At 50.6% G+C, this 17,357-nt stretch overlaps 1 protein-coding gene across 2 annotated transcripts in view; it reads right to left on the bottom strand.

Annotated features, from left to right (window-relative positions):
• Positions 1-1,849: 1,849 nt before the first annotated feature.
• SEMA6C (semaphorin 6C) overlaps positions 1,850-17,357 on the bottom strand; it is a 107,781-nt gene continuing 92,273 nt past the window's right edge. For both annotated transcript variants that reach the window (XM_060269548.1, XM_060269549.1), the window contains one exon: positions 1,850-10,269. In XM_060269548.1, coding sequence (XP_060125531.1) covers positions 9,023-10,269 — 1,247 coding nt within the window. In that variant the 3' untranslated portion in view covers positions 1,850-9,022. The remainder of the gene's footprint in view (positions 10,270-17,357) is intronic.

The raw sequence follows: 17,357 nt of genomic DNA, 5'->3' as shown, positions 1-17,357 counted from the left end.
ACTCCCCGCCCGTCTTTTAATCAGTTATTTGAAGTGGAGTTAAACAAAGACTCCGAGACAGCCTCATATGAAGTGAGCACTTAAACTTCCCTTAAGGCGCTCTCTGAAACATTTAGGAGGGAGCAGAGCATCTACGGTTATTTATGAGCTGGAGACGGGGGGGGGAGGCAGGGAGGCCTGCTCCGTTAGGCTTAATGGGCGTCTCTTGGGGATGTTTACATCCCCCGCGGCCCAGGCTGGGCCGAACAAGGCACCCAAGGAGCTTCTGAGGGTGCCTGTAAATTCAGGGCGGCAATAACAGATGACTCTGGGGCAGCGCAGAACCAGACCCCAGCCCAGACCGTTAACCTAAAAAAACCCGGACGGTCAGGAATCGCTGAATTCAAAGATGGCGCTAACTCCCTATTAGCAAACGCAGGGCCTCCACAGGATCGGCTGAGTGTCACGCCTAAGGAGCAGAGCAGCTCGTTCCTGGCGGTCTTCTTTCGGGAAAATCCGTTGCTGAGACTGAAAGTTCCCGCCCCCTCGCCAGAGATTTCCCCAAGCAATCGGAGACTGCGCCTCCGTGCAGCCAATCTCTCCTCCGCCCTTTTCCTGCTTCTCCTGGTTCTGGGAGACAGTGCGGGACGGGTCAGTTGCCGAGACTGAAAGCGCCTGTCTCCCCACAGCCATCTACGTTCCCTCCTCTCCAAGTCTTTGTCCAAGCAATCTTGAGACAACAACTGCCACTGCTCCACCTGTTTCAGCCCTCTTCTGGTTCTGGGAGACAGTGCAGGAGGGAAGGTTATCTGCCTCTTGGCCTCCCTCCTCTCCTGCTTCAGCTTCTGCCTCCGATTCTGGACTTCTCTCTGCCACAGACTCTCCCCGCACGCTAAACGTCTCAGGACCGCAGTACCTCAAGGACCGCCTCTTACCATATGAACCTACCCGGTCCCTGAGTTCATCTTCTGAGACCCTTCTTCGTGTGCCGCCTCCTCAAGAGGCGGTGGCAACACGAGAACGGCAACACGAGAACGGGGCCTTCTCTGCAGTGGCTCCCCATCTGTGGAATACTCTCCCCAGAGAAGTTCACCTGGCGCCTTCATTATACAGCTCTTAGCCTTCTTCCCTTGGGAGGTTCCCCAGCTGGTTCCTCCCACCATTCCCGAGTCCGACCAGTCCATGGGACATGGCTAGTAGCCCCGGATAGCCCTCTCCTTGATGGGTCCTCCTTGGCTCAGAGGCAGAGGCTCTGCAGGGTTTTGGGTGGGGGACACCCCAGCCCCGCCTGGAGATACCTTCAGGGACAGGACCTGAGATGTTCTTTGTAGAAACCAGGTGTGCGACCAATGAGGTATAGCCACTCCCTTAAAGCTCAGATTCTAGTCCTCTTGGTTCTGGAGAAAAGAGCTGATTTAGATAAGAGCAGAATGCAGAACCTTTTGCGGTATACCAAGTCAGGCTACGGGTCTATCTCGCTCAGTATTGCCTACACTGACTGTCAGCAGCTCTCTGACTCTCGCCCCACCTTAGCTGGAGATGCCGGAATCAAATCTAGGGGCTTCTGCAAACAAAACAATGCAGTGGCCCCACCGCTAAAAACAAAGCAAGAATCCAGTCCTCATTGTTCAGGGTGAATGGCTACTATTCCCGATGGCTAAGTACCACCTCCAGTATCAGAGGAAGAGCATGGTGGCTAGTATTCATCGACAGCCCTCTCTTCCACCTTGAATTCATAGAATTGTGGAGTTGGAAGGGACCCCGGAGGTCATCTAGTCGAACCCCTGCAAGGCAGGAATCTCAATCAAAGCATCCATGAGAGATGGCCATCCAACCTCTGTGCTTAAAAACCTCCAAGGAAGGAGAGTCCGATTCGTCCGATCTTCTTTCAGAGCCATCCAAGTAGGTGGTCCTTGCTGCTTCCTGTGGGAGGGAGTTCCACAGGCTAACTATCACAAAGTCCTTTCTTCTATCTGCCCTGAATCTTCCAACATTCAGCTTCGCCCGATGTCCCGAGTTCTAGTTTTAACACATCGGGGCATCTGCGGGGCCAGAGTGAGCTGCGAGAATGCCAGATTCGAGAGGTCTTTGGCAGGCACCCCCAAACTGCGGTCCTCCAGATGTTTTGGCCTACAACTCCCATGATCCCTAGCTAACAGGACCAGTGGTCAGGGATGATGGGAATTGTAGTCCAAAAACATCTGGAGGGCCGAAGTTTGGGGATGCCTGGTCTTTGGCCTCATCCGGCACACAAGGCCATTTCGATAAATTTTATTAAAGTGTGGAAGAAAAGCGTGCAAAGGTTTCCCCTCCTCGGGGTTTGTGTTTTCATTGAGATCCGTTTCTTTTATCTCCGATAACAATGACATTGGGCATTTAATATTAACAGGCACGGCCGTTATCCGCCCGAGTTTGCAGAGCGGCTGAATCCCCCCATTCCTTCCGGAGAGAATGAGGCCATCAGAGTAAATAATCAAAGAAAACTATGAGAGGAGGAGGAGAAAATGCAGCCGCCAATGGCAGTGGGCATCCATCGCTTTCTGCCCTGCCTTAGGAAATTAATTGAAAAATCTACTTGCTGCGGAACGGTGGGAGATTGAATTGTTGAGAAGGTGGGCGGCGGCAGGGGGGGGGGAAGAGAGAAGGAACGCTTCGCAGCCCCCGCTGCAAGGTAATCACCGAGCAGAGAAAATCTCTGCTGGGTAATTTTCTGCTAAATCCTCCTAACAGCCGAGGAGAATTACACATCCTGTCTCCTTTATTACGTGTACACACACACAGTCGCTTGCCTAGGCCATATATATATATATATGGTTTTTAAAGGTGTGTTGTTGCTCCTTAAAAGTTATTTCCAAAGGAAAATCTCTGGAGGATCATCCCAGCTAAGTGCCGTGTATCATCTTGTAATGGGATTGGCAGATCACCCAGAACTATCGCCGGAAGGGAAAAAGCAATTTTGCAAACATCGGTGTACGTAAACATCGGCGTCAGGATGGCATTAAGAAAAAGAGAGATGGGAGGGAGGGGGCAGTCTGGATTAAAGCCCCCTTTCAGGTTTATTTTTTTGGGGGAGGGGGGCACTGAGACCCCAACAGTTTAATTTTAACATTGCATTTATATCCCCCCTTTTCCCCCTCCCTAAGGTGGTCCGCGTGGTTCTCCCTCTCATTTAACCCCCCCAACCTTGCGAGGTAGATCAGGCTAAGAGAGGCAGGGACTGGCTCAAGGTCACACCCTATGAACTCGGGTGGCTGGGTGTCAGGATTCGAACCCGGGTCCCTCCCAGGTCCTAGTCCGGCACTATCCAAACGCTACACCACACTAGCCCTCATTTAAAGTAGTTGCACTGCCAGCCTGGAGGGGACGGGATTGTGCTGCGTGACCTGCCATTGCCTACCCCAATGTGAAAAACCTCAAACCAGGAATATCCTCTCTCCCTTTCTCAAACCTCTCTGCCTTCCTCCTGCTCACTCAGTAGCCAGAGAGGCAAGCTGGTGGAGTAAACGAGGGGATCAGCCTAGACAACTGCATTGGTATTTACATGGGACTGCCCTTGGCGGTGCCAAAGGAAGCCACACTGGGAGACCCCGGTTCGAATCTTGCACACAGTCATGAAGCTCACCGGATGTGATCTGGATCTACAGGCCTCTCAGCCTAACGTACCTCATAGGGTTGTTGTAGACATGTAGGGATTAACTGAGGAGGGGCAGAACCACATACACCCATTGGAGGGGGGGATAGAAATACAATAAATAAATACAGGAAATATATTTTTTAAATAAAAAAACCCACTAAGGGCCTTTGTGATTTATTATGGCATCATCTTTTGTGAAGCATGACCAAGGGTGATGAACTGTAATAAATCTGTTAGGGTAAAATTATAAACAAATTATATTGCGTTCTAATAAATCTGTCTTATTTTCGGATGGGGTCGTTTTCCAAGCCTGCTGCGTTCTCAACCTTCTCCACCTGCAAAAATAACACGCCGCCCCTTAACTAATTCAAACAATGAATTCATCAATGGCTGGGAGATCAGGTGTTTCCTTGGTGAGTTGGGGGTCTTTCCTTACCCACCAGCCACCTGGGGTGGTGCAGGGAGAGAGGGAGAGGGAGGAGGAGAGAGAGCGAGAGAGAGGAGCCATGTGTCTGGGAAACAGGAAGGAACAGCAGCTGCCGTCCCCCCCCCCCCAAAAAAACCCATGGAGTCTCCGGCTCATAGCCATCAATTCTTCTTGCAGTCAATGCAAGTCAAGAGGGAGGAAAGGAGAGAGAAAATCTCGCCCAGACGTCTAGCAGGCGGCCCGATCAAACGGCGGCTTGGTGGAGGTCGTAGCAATTCACCAGATGTTCAGGGAGAGTTGAAACTTGCAAGGAGAGTGTATATTCCCCAGCAGCATCCGGCCTGAATTTTGCAAAAGGACCATGGTTCCAAAACTGACCCCTTACATCACCCCTACTAATTGCATTATTACTAGGCCAACCTAGCTGGGAGTGGCTTCAGAAATGAGACAAAAAGGAACGTGAGGAGAGGCCCCTCCCCATCTAGTCCAGCATACCCTCCAACATTTAGGGGCACCTCATCGACCCCATTGCTTGCCCCCTCCCTGTCACCCCTCTTAACTTCATCTGTGGCCTCTTCTTCCACAGCTTTGGGAGAAGCTCTGGGCCTTGGGCCTTGCACGGCCCACTGCTGCCAGCGCTTCCAGAAGTGCCGTTGGGGATGGAGGAAAGAGCACAACATAGGGGTCTTCCGTATTTTTGGTCCTGCGCTCTGGTGCGAGCTGACCGACTTGCGCCACTGCGTGGAACCCCAAAACGCCTGTCTTCTTGCAGCTCTGGTGTGGCCAGAGCACAGGAGCCAAAACAGGCCGTCCTGGATTGCGATCAGGAGCTTTTTGTCAATCTGGGGGTGTCCTGCGTAAAACGGGACGTTTGCAGGCTATGCTGTTGTCCCAGTGGCCAAGTAGCCCCAAAGACCTAGGAATCTAGATAGACTGCCTCTGGTCCTGCAGGTTCCATTAAAAAAGAGACTTGCGGGATCAAGCCGGTGGCCCGATTTGTCTGATCCTCTTTTAAAAACCCTCCAAGGTGGTGGCCATCGCTGCCTCCTGTGGGAGCGAGTGCCAAAGTTTAACTAGGCGCTGGAGGAAGAAGAGATCCTTCCTCTTGTCTGTCCTGAGCCTTCCAACCTTCAGGTTCGTTGGAAGTGATGGCCTTAAAATGGCTTTAAAAGAGGATCGGACAAATTCACGGAGGGTAATACAGCTACCGATGGCTACTGGTCACGATGGATGGGGGCAGGGATGCTTCTGAATCCAAGTTGCTGGGAACCACAGGAGGGGAGAGTTTCCCATGTGGTGGGAATGCCGACCTATTAAACAATTCTGGAATGAAACAGATGAAGAAATCAAAAAGATGTTTTGGGTATAATTACAAATGATATTCCAGGCAATGAAAGGAAAGTATTCCTCTACGTGACAACAGCCACCAGGATGCTCATAGCAAAAAACTGGAAAGGGGGGGGGAATCCCATCAATAAAAGAATGGCAAATTAAACTTTGTGAATATATAAATATATATATTATATACACATATATAATGTATAAATATATACAAATGAACTTTGTGAATATATAAATTTGGCAAGATTTACTAGGGCTTGCCGATCGGAAGGTCGGCGGTTCAAATCCCCACGACAGGGTGAGCTCCCGTTGCTTGGTCCCAGCTCCTGCCAACCTAGCATTTTGAAAGCACGTCAAAGTGTAAGTAGATAAATAGGGACCACTCCAGCGGGAAGGTAAATGGTGTTTCCATGTGCTGCTCTGGTTCGCCAGAAGCGGCTTAGTCATGCTGGCCACATTACCTGGAAAACCTGTCTGCGGACAAACGCCGGCTCCCTCAGCCAGTAAAGTGAGATGAGTGCCGCAACCCCAGAGTTGTCCGTGACTGGACCTAACGGTCAGGGGTACCTTTATCTTTACCTTTACAGCATTCTTAAGGGGGCAATCAGACCAAAAATTAGCAAAAGAATGGGATTGTGTCCAAGAATACATGAAAAAACATTGCTCTAGACTGGAGTAAGTATATCAGTATGTAATGAATGAAGCTTTGTAGGGTTGAAGAAATTGGGGAAAAAACAGTGCAAAAGGTATAAAGATTTACAATAGACACAACAATTCAGAAAGATTAAAAAATTTGAGAAGAAGGAAGTCAATGTGTACGTAAAGTTTAAGATAGTATGGTTTTCTATGTAGTTTTTTGTTCTTTTTGTTTCATCTTTTTTGGATTTTATGTTCGTAATTTTTGTTGTAATTTTGCATTGAAAATAAAATAAAAATTATATATATATAAAAAAGGAGGGAAGAGTTGCTCTTGTGTTCGAATCCTGTTTGTAGGTTTCCCACCGGCATCTGGTTGGCCGCTGTGAGAAAAGGATGCTGGACTGGATGGGCCCCCTTTGGCCTTATGGAATCAAACATGAAGAGTTGAGAGGCCACCCGGAGGGGCATGTATATTAAGGGTGCAGTTTTATGTACCAGAGACTGGGAGCATCTGTTTCTCTCCCCCCCACACACTTCTGGTGGTGCTAGGCTCCCTTCTCCTTTGCTCATCCCCTGTGGTCAGCATGACCAATGGTTAGGGCTGATGACGGGAGCCGGGACTCTTTCAGTAGCTGGAGGTCCCCCCCCCCCCACCAAACAAGATACAAGCCAAACTGGCAACTCTGGAGAAAACTCACAAAACGGGGTCTTCCACAGACGTCCCCGTTTCCAAATCCCCAAGGAAATGGAAAGAACGAAAAGAAACGGTTCTTCAAGACACAAAGAGATTATACATATATTTCAAGCATCGACTTGGGACAGATAATTCTGGATACCAAATGTACAGATCCTCAGCTCTGTCGTACAGGGCCTCTGGATTGGTGTTCCTACACAGTAGGATTAATTTATTGTTTCTGTTCTTTTCATATATGAAGTTAAACAAGGAAATATACACATCTATGTATACTTATGTACAACACTTTTTAAAAGACCTTCCGAGAGGAGTGTGCCAGAAAAAAACCACCATGTGTGCGTTTTCCCCCTCCTTTTTTTTTAAATAAAAAAATTGGAACGGAGGTTTTCGACCTCGTCTGACACCCGCTTGGTTTGTATTCGTGGCAGGATCAACTGTCCCTTTCAAGGCTGCGGAAGCAGACGATGGCTGCTGAATCCCTTCCAAGGGAGAGATTCCTCTCTGCTCCGCTTCTTGACTTGCTATCAAACCCATGAATGATGCAGGCAACAGTTTTAGGGACTGATGTAAACATCTGCAGAGATTCAAACTGGGGTCATTATTTTTAAAAAGAGTACCCCCCCCCCCGCTTTTTAAAATATCTTATAATTTTTTAAATATGGTTGTGTCTAATCAATAAGGGAAATGGGGCTTTAGCCAGGCTTTCCCTGATCACCTCTGGCGAGTCAGAAATGTTCCCAGGTGACCAAGCTGAACTTTTGTAAACTGGGGAGCTAGCCAGTCCTTCCTGTGTTTTGCCTGCCGGTCATCAGCCCGTGCATGTTTTTATACGTGGGGCAAATTCCTTGGAAACGAGTCGGCCGGAGGTTTTGAGGACTAGCCACTTGTGTGAACTGGCTTGCAAAGCCGGCTCAATTCGCGGAGCTAAAAACAAAAGGAATAAAAAAAGGAGTGGTTAAGGGCCAAGGAATAAATGGACAATCTCAACTCCAGTGTCGGGAAGGTGGTGGTGAAAAGTCGGTGAAGGAAAGATACGAGGTTTAAGGGGGTCTCAAATGCTACATTCTCCTCTCCAGAAGGAGGTAGGATCCGCACGGTCCAGAATATTCTTGCCGGAGAAGTAAATCGAAGTGGCATCCAGAGGACCGGGAGCAACTGTTCAAGTGTGAGCCACAAGCTTGTCCCTGTCCTGGCTCCACCTTCGTTCCAAAAGCCAAGCCCAAAAACTTGGAATAGTTCTGGAAACCTATCTCTCCAGGGAGATTGTCCCCACCTTTCAGAGTCTGCTACTTCACATTCCCACGATGGCCGCACCAAAGAAATAAAATAAACGGACACCATGTTCTGGTCTCGAAGAAAAGAAAAGTGCTACAATATTGGTTTGGGGGACAAGCTTTTCCCTCAGTGGGGGGCACCCAACATGCTACAGTCTAGACCCAAGGAAGGGTGCCCAAGCCCCCATGTACCCAGCCCCAAAGCTAGCAAGGCCTGGGCCATTGTGGCTTTCCAGCCTGCTCTGAGAATATGGTGAACCTCAAACGAAGATGGGAAGCCAATTCAAGGTGAAAATAGCTAAGCCTAAATTGGCCAAAGATGTGAGCCTACCGTGATTTTTGCCCAGAGGGTGCAGAAACTCGACATTCTAGAAAGCTCAGAGTTTGCGTTCTGCTTTAGCAAGCTTCTAGTCCTCAAGTCCTCAAACAGGGGGATCTGGACAGAGAAGTTGCCTAGATGTCTGCTACAACAACCAATTGCTACTTTCCTTCTCCCTTAATGAACCCCATCTCGGCCATCTGCTTCCTGCCCCCTAAACGAGCCTGCCCGAATTTTGGGAAGCAGAATTGCATGAAGGCGAGGCAAAAAAGAACTGTGGTAACCTCTTTTGGTGCATAAATGGCAGGTGCCCGGGATTCAGGCACGGCCTTTGCCCCTCAAAGCCACCTGTTTGAATGCCTTCAAAGACAGAGCAAGACAGGGAAAAGGAGCGGAATCTGCTTACTTTGGCAACATGGCTCAGTGGTCACGGGGAGGACCGGATAGGTCAAAGGAGCTGCCCGCAGCAGGAGGCAGCCAATGGGGAGAGAGGAAAACCCAGTGCTTCCCCTCCCACCATTTCCTGTATGCAAACGCCTCCCCCCTCCCCGGCGAAAGGCACGCTGGGAGTTGTAGTCCAGTTGTAGGCGGGTTGGGAGAAGCGGGTCTCTCTACTAGCCTTCCATCTTGAAACGGCTACGGCGGGGGTCCCCATGTTAGACCTCGCTTGGCCCCAGGCACAGCTCCGGGCAACCGAAAAACAAACCCTGGAGGCTCAGTAACTGAACTGCCTGGAGGACTGGGCCGGGGGCGACGATGGCATGAAGAGCCCCTGGGCGCCCCCTCCTGGCTTGACCAGGGAGATCGAGCGCTTGATGCCCCCGTGGCCAGCCAGCGGGACCTGGTCGCCGTAGCTGTGCTGCCGGGAGAGGAAGATGGCAGGATGGGCTCCCTCGTGGGGCACCGAGGTCCCCGTGGAGTGCATGCGGGTCAGGAGAGACGAGGGCGGCCTGCCCGCCTGGCCCAGGCTGTGGTGCCGTGACAGCACGCCCCCGCCAACGTTCACCAGCTTGGGGGCCACGCAGAGCGAGTGTCTGTGTGCCGCGTGCGGCCGGGCGCCCGCTTTCTCGGCGGCCCCGGGCGGGTCCGGCGGCACGTCTAGCCTCCGCGGCAGGCTGTCCCTGGGCAGTGTGGAGGAGCTGTAGTACGGGGCGCTCTCCACGTCGGGGATCTGGGGCTGCACACGGTTGGCGAAGGACACGGCCGCGGGGGCAAAGCGGGGCCCCCCCAGGCCCTTTGCCGAGGAGCCCTCGGCCTCGTGGAGGTGTTTGAGGAGCTCCTCGAGGGCCGCCACCTCCACCCCTTTGGGCAGGTAGCACTGGGAGTGCCGCACCAGGACCCGTTCCGGGTTCGGGATCTTCTTCTCGTCCAGGTAGCCCGCCAGGGGGGCCTCGTAGCCGCGGAGGTGCCCAGGCCCCGCCATGGCGCTGGCGAAGGGGAAAGGGTGGGTGTTGGAGACCGGGGTGTGGAACAAGGGCACTTTCCCCTGCGACTCCTTGGCGTTGTTGAAATTCTGGTTCTTCTCCCACTGGTTGCGAATGGCTTTCATGTTCTTGACGGGCAACTCGGGGGTGGATTCCGGGGTAGGCAAGCCGGACAACTCCGGGTGGTGGTCCTTGACGCCCGCCTTGGCCGCAACGGAGGTGCCCGGCGGCTCCTTCTCGCTGGGGAGCAGTGTGGTGTACAGCTTGGTGGTGGGGCCTTCTGCCAAGGCTTCTTTGGCCTGCGCCTCCAGCAGCCCGTTCATCTTGGCCAGGCTCCGCAGGGACAGCGGGCGCTGGAGGCCGCCCTCGGGGTCCTTGCCGGCCCTCTTGGCCTTCTGGAAGCTGTGGTTGCAGTAGCAGGAAACCAGCAGGCCCGAGAGGAAGGCCCCCAAGACAAAGGCCACGAAGATGCAGCCGATCAGGAAGGTGAAGTGGACCGTCGGGGCGTCCTCGCGACCCCCCGCCTCCTGACGCACGCCTGGAGCCAGAGAAACGGAGAGTTAGGGGGCTGGACGCCAACATGGCTGCCTCACCTTACCTGGCAGGTATGAGCGCGTCTCTGGCCCTCCAGGTTGGAGGTTGGGACAGCCACCTGACCTGCCAGGGATTGTTCAGATGTGATCCCTGCATGGCAGGGGGTTGGGCTAGATGACCCTCCGAGCCCCTTCCAGCTGCCCAGTTTTATGATTCGATAAAACTACAACTCCCATCAACCTCAGCATGCATAAGGCATACCTGTCAAGTTCCGGCCTGAGAAATAAGGGACTGGACTGGACGTAGCAGACCGGAAGTAGCGCTGCGGCCATTTTGGAACTGGGCGGAGCATGCTCAGAAGTGACTTTTGATGCTGCTCTGCCCTGTTCCAAAATGGCCGCCACACCAGAAGTCGCATTTTGGAACTGGGTAAAGCAGCATCAAAAGTCGCTTCTGAGCATGCTCCACCCAGTTCCAAAATGGCCGCCGCGCCAGAATAAACCGGGAAAAAACAAAAAAATCCAATTTTTTCGGCTGGGGACAGCTGGAAAAATGGGGGTTTCCCGGGGAATATGGGAGACTTGGCAGCTATGGCATAAGGAAAGATGATGGGAGTTGTAGTTCAACAACATCTGGTGAGGGGGGAGCAAAGGTGCCTCATTCGTATTACCTATACTGGGTTGTGGCCAGTGCAAGTAGAATTGCAGAAGGAACCACGAGGGTCAGCCCCCTTTGTCCATGGGACTCGAAACCACAGCCCTGAGATTAGGAATCTCGCGCTCTATCCTATAGTCATTAACTTCTATGGGTCTACGCTGAGTAGGGCTTGCGTGGCGTACAGCTCAGGTCCTTCCGAATACTAGGGAAGAACTGGGAAGCGTTTCAAGGAAGGGGCAGAAATAGTGGACTTGTTCCAAAGTCTTCTCGACTTTCCAGCACTTGCAGCCAATTTTTTAAAAATAGAGTTACTACCGAAATTTCACCTCAAGCAGACTTGAAAAGAAGAAAAGAAACAAACCCTCAACGTGGAAGAATCTCATATGTGAAATTTGGAGACCAGCCCAATGAGAGGAAGGTTTTGCTGTAAAGATTAGCAGAGCATCACAGCTAGGAAGAGAGCCGTTGGCGTATGACTAGCCAAATATCTCAATCTGTCTTGGATTTTCTCTCTTTCTCTCTATACACCAAAACCCACAGGGGTCACATCCACACCATACATTGAAGGCACATGACCTCCCCCAAAGAATTCTGGGAACTGTAGTTTACCCCCCCCTCAATAGCACTACAATTCCCAGCACCCTGAACAAACTATGTTTCCCAGGATTCTTTGGGCGAAGCCAGGTGTGCTAAATGTGCTTCAAATGCACGGTGTGGGCGCGACTGCTATTCCTCCTCCACGGAGAGACAGAACGGCAATGAGGTGGGATGAAGAAGGTTGAGATGGCCGATGGAAAATGGAAATGGCATTTGGTGGTTCAGCCACCGGGTGGATTTTGCAGGTGTGGGGAGACGGCGCCCCTCTTTACCCAGCTGCCACAAAGCTTCAAGGCTTCTCCTCCTCCTCCTCCCTGTGTGTCCACGGAAAGAGCCGGTACGATTCACAATGCGACCCTCTGCAGCTCTACTCGGAAGTCAGTCCTGCCGAGCTCCATGGGGCTGACCCCTGGGAAGTGGGGGGGCTGAACCAGGTTAGAGGGATTTCAGTCTATTTCCAGTTTGTGCCAATGCCGCATTGCCCACTCCACCCTAATATATTGCCCAATCCCCCCCCAGTAACCAGCCTGGTCGATAGCCAGAGAAGTTGGGTGTTATAGTTCGGCAACCCTTGGAGGGCGCCAGGCTCCCAATTGCTGTGGGGATCGAGAGCACCTGCCTTTCGTGCAGAAGGTCCTGGGTTCAGGCCCCGAGATCTCCCGGTGGGTCTGCCTGCTTGAAAGCCTGGAGAGCTGCTGCCAGTCAGTGTAGACACTATTGAGTTAGGCGAACCAGTAGCTCTGAATCAGGGCTCCCAGGCTCTGTGTATGCTAGGAAGCGCTCAAAGGTTCGCAGAATCCTTGGCCCTGGAAGCACAGCCACAAAACCTTACGCAGATTAAAAATGCCGTATGCGTTTTTAAACGTTATTATTTTAAGATACCCTTTAAACGAGCCCTTTTAATGAGCTCAAACGGTACAATTAAAAGAAAATGGGTCATTTAAAATGGCTTTAAAAGGCGCTAATGTAAAATTTCCATTTATACCGCACTTTTAATGGACCAGAATAATATATATATTGCTATTTAATAATAATAATAAAAATCTTTATGCTATGGAAGATTGTGTCTCACTTACCCAGGGCACGGGAAAAGTCTAGAGTTTTATAACAGAATATTAATCTCAATTATTTTTAATCTTGCTGCTTTCTTTATTTTTGCAGAAAAAGATCTTTAGTGCTGTGTCTCTATTGCAATTTTACCAGGACGGAAAAGGCAGAACATTATATGTATTTTAGTAATGAAGTTCATTTATTTTACTGGATTCCTGCTCTCCCCCCGTGCGCTCGGTTAATTATCTTTGATGCTTTCACTTTCGGCTTTTAAAAGTCTGAATGCCCCCATTTAATTAATTTCAGTATGTGAACCCGATTCTGCCTTCCCCTGTGTAAATAACAATCATTGAAGGAAAACACTTCCGAAAGGCAGAAAATACGCTATCATTTAATATGGGAGGAGGGGACCCTCAGGGCATTGCTCACAAGCGGCCCTCCATACCTCTCTTCTCTGGCCCTCAGAACTCCTCCATCCTCCTTGAGTGCTTTTGCCTGCCTGGAAGGAGACCTTGAAATACAATCACTCCTCTCTCTGTGCAAATATTGTGTCTTTTTTGTGGGCGGAGCCTACTATGCAACAGTCAATGGACTCTTTGGCCCTGCCCACTTTGGCTGTGACTCCGCCCACCATGTTCGGGGCGTGTCTGTGATGGAGAAAAGAGCACAAAAGCTCAGGAGAGCAAGAGATGGGCATTCTGCACATGCTCTGAGGCTTTCCATTATCCGACCTATTTTCCTAGAATTTCCTTTTAACTGTTCTGCTACTTTAATAGGTTTTATAGCAGATGCTATAAAAATGCTATATTTCCATGTTTCGATGCAACGGTTTGACCGTGTGTTTGAAATGCGTGCGCTTATCTTGTTTTGGCAAGTGATTTTCCGCTTGCAAACAGCTTGGGAGTCACCTTGACAATTAAACGGTAATATAATATATGATGATTAATGATGATGATGATACTACTACTAATAAATTACATTTATATACCATTGAATTATGAGGGTGACTTCCAAGCAAATTATTATTAATAATAATATTTAGATTGATATCTGGCACTGTCAGCAGGTTGAGAACAATGTCCCCAACTAAGTTTTACTCAGAGTAGAACCTATTGAAACCAATGCACGAAAGGGAGCAACGTCAATTCACGTCAAGGGCTCTACTCTTAAGGAGGACTAGCAATGGCCCCAATACTCTGGTCCAGTGGGAGCCTAGAACATTAATGGAGTGTTAGGAGAAAATTAGGTTTTTCTAAATAAAAAAATGTTATTTTTTTTAGCGGGATAAGTTAGGGGTGTGTGTGCATGTGTGGAAAGAATCCACATGCTTTAAATTAATCCAGAACCAGAGGCGAAGGCTCGGCCAAATGGCTCTGGGATGAGATTGCGCCTCCCAGACCTGGATGATCAGGAAAAGCCATCAAGACGCTGACCGTTTCGTTGTTAAAAATGTGGAAAAAGAATAAGGCTGGGTTTTTTGGGGGGGAGAGAAGAAGGCGAATAGGGGGGGGGGAAGGAATAAAAGAAAAAACAGATGGCAGGAGGGGGGAAGGGACAAAGGAAGGCCTAAAAAGCAAAAATCCGTAAAAAATAAAGGAATATACTAGGGGAAGATGAGAAGGGAAATGATAGCTGCTGCCTTTTCCTCCTTGAGAGGGTCAATTCCACCCTGAATTGCACCTGACAGTTTCTCTCTTTCCCACTTTAGGAAGAGAGGAGGAACAGGCACCTTCAAACTGGCTCAAACTGTGCAGGCACCCAGGTTTCACAGAGTTCTGTGTCACATGGGACGAAGAGCTCAGTGTTACCCAGAAGACTGGATTCAGCGACAGAGCTCCGCATGGCTTTGACCTCACCGCTTTTAGAGGGGTGGGATTCAGCTTCCTAAGGGGCTGTTGCTTCTGACAAGACACCTGTGCAGCCTCAGCTGTGACCCTCACCGCCAAGGTGGACCTGAACCGAACACATATTTCTTCCCTGTTTAGCCTCCCTGCCCCTTCTCCTCCCCTCCCCTCTCTAACATCTCATGTGTGGGTCAGTTTCACCCGCGCAGGCCTGGCCATGACCTGCAGAAATTGGGGGTCCATTTCAGAATGGAGGCTCCTAGGGGCCAGAGACCTACTTGCCTCGACAAACAACCTTCCCTTACCTGCGGATATTTATGCTGCTAAAGGGTACGGATCTTCAAAGAGGGAAGGTATTCGGGACACACAGAGAGGAAGAGGAGGAGGAGAAACCATGAAGCTTCAGGGCTCAATAATAGTCAAAAGTGGTCAGCTTGGGGGGGGGGGAATGGGGTCCCCTCTTCTTCCCTCCCCTCCCATCCTGTGATCCTTTTTCAGAAGTCTTGATGGTAGCCAGGAAGACCCCAGCACACACAAAAAGAACTAGCCCGCCATTCACTTGAACCAGACTTATTGGCTGCCGGGCGGTGGCTGGCTCCAAAATCTGGCTTTCTCTGCTCCTTGTGTGAGCAGAAGAGTTGGGAGATTTTTTTGTGATCACCCAAAGGCCATGAAAACCTCTGGACCAAGGCAGTTCCAGACACAAAGCCACATCCGGTGGGAGCCAAATGCGCCCCCCCCCGGCAAAACACATTTTTTTGTACGATGCACAACCTGGGATGGGGAGAATTGGGTGAAGTATTTTGCGGAACGGGCCAGCCTCTCCTCTCGAGGGCGCGATGAACCATGCGGTTAGTAACTGGGAAAATCTGAGAAGCGCAATCTCTTAGCCTCGCTTCCCCCCCCCCCGGTTACCCGGAACAAACGTGCACAAGTGTGTTAACACGAGGGTCGTGAGACACGTGCGGAAAAGGGCACCCATTCCGCGGGGAAGTTGCCAGGCTGTTAGAGGAGGGAGCAAGGAGCAGAGAGAAAACACCGAGCCACGTCAGACCCGCTGCCACACATAACCAGACCACGTGCCTCAGTGGTTCACGTTCACTAGCCGGCAGCGTCGCACGATGGGGATGGAAAGTCCGTATTATCCAAACAGATTCTGCTTCTTTCGCTCATTTCAACAAATCTCTTGCCGGCACTTTCTGGGCCTCCATCTCGGGATGGCTGAATTTGAACCTGGTGCCTTCGGCCCCCAGAGTAGTGCTTGGCTCCTATTGCCCCTGCCCTGCCCCCCAGTCAGCATTGCCAATTGCCAACAATCCCCTTTATGGCACCAGTCGGATAAACACTACTCAGATAGATGCCTCTAGGAAGCATAAAGTCACACCTGTTAATTGCAAGGGTGCTACGCTCCCATAATACAGCCCTTCATCCTCTAAACTCTCTTTAAAAACCTCTCCCTCCTTCAATGCTAGAACCTAGAGGGTTATCTGAAGAGTCTTTTCAGACTCAGGAGTGGCTTGGTGATGGAATGCCTAGTAAGATGGAATAAACCTGCGGAACTCCAGGCCACAAGATCCGGCAGGGACCGGGGGCTTAGAGGGTTGGAAAAAGGATGAAGACAGATCGTAAGAACCTAAGAAAAACCGTGCTGGATCAGGCCAGTGGCCCATCTGGTCCAGCATCCTGTTCTCACAGGGGCCCAAAAGATGCCCGAAAGCAGGACAGGAGGGCGACTCTCCCCATTTACGACCCCCAGCAACTGGTATTCAGTGGAGGCTGATGGGCCTTCCATGAGCTCATGTAATCTCCTTTTAAAGCCATTTAAGTTGGTGGCCTCTTGCAGCGGTGAGTTCCACAGTCTTATATCCATGCGCTGCACATGAATAACTCCTTCTTGAGTCTCCCAAACCTCAGCCTCCTTGGATGACCCTGTGATGGGTGACGATGGGGAGAAAAGCGCCCCTTTGGCCACTTCCTCAGTAACACAAATCATTCGAAATGCTCCTTACAGCGTCCCCCGTTCCCTGGATTTATATTTTGAGATCTCTTCCCCCTCCTCTAAGTTCATTTGCAGCTTAATAGCCCCAAAGTACGTCAGCCGGCGCAGCAGAGATGATCTCGCCTTCGGATTTTTCCCGTGGACAGACAGGCTCTCCCACTGGCTCTGCCCGGCAATTTCTATCTGCTGTGTTCTTCAGGGGTCAGCGGACAAAAGGATGGGTGTCTCCCCCCCCGCATTATCCGTGCCTCAATTCCCGCCCCCCTCCCAGTCCACAGAACAAAGTACGAGGTGCGCAAGTGGGGGGTGGAATTTTGTTAGCTTTCGGGAGTTGCAAAAATCCCATCATTCTGTCGGAGAGACACGCGTAAGAAAGAAAGGCAAACTATTTCCCACGGAGAAAACAATGAAGCACAGAAAAAAGGCCCTCCATGGAAACTCAATTTCTTTCTTTGCTTTTTTTTTTTGTAAAAAGGAAAAACACTGGGTGAGCGGAGGAGAGGAGGACAGAAATAAACAAGACGGCTTTAAAACCCAATGAATGTCAAGGGCTATAGCTAGCTAGCACTCCAGCTTTTTAAAGAGAGGGCATTAAAAAAAACCAACAAGAAAAGGTGGCAGTGCTTTCAATGAGTAGATTAACCAACTATTTGTCGAGTTGATTAACCTGTCAGGACCCATTTGTAAGCATGTGGGCCGGAGAGTTTGAAGGACAAAGCTGTCGCTTTTTTCAGAGGCCGCTTTGGCTTTGTTAACAGCGGAAGAGGAATGGGCAATATTTCCAGCCAGGCAGGCCTTTTTCTGCTAACAGCCTCCGTTGACCTAATCGTGGGCTGCACAAAAAAACAGGACATGGAAACTGTTGTTTCACCTGCTAGTCTGCTCCTGGACCTGGAGGCTCCATTTAAGTTCTCAAGCCTCCGATTGGCCCACCTGCCCTTTCCT

Source organism: Zootoca vivipara, chromosome 17 (genome assembly GCF_963506605.1).
Source record: "Zootoca vivipara chromosome 17, rZooViv1.1, whole genome shotgun sequence".
Lineage (NCBI taxonomy): Eukaryota > Metazoa > Chordata > Lepidosauria > Squamata > Lacertidae > Zootoca > Zootoca vivipara.
This window is presented reverse-complemented; position numbering and strand designations above follow the sequence as displayed.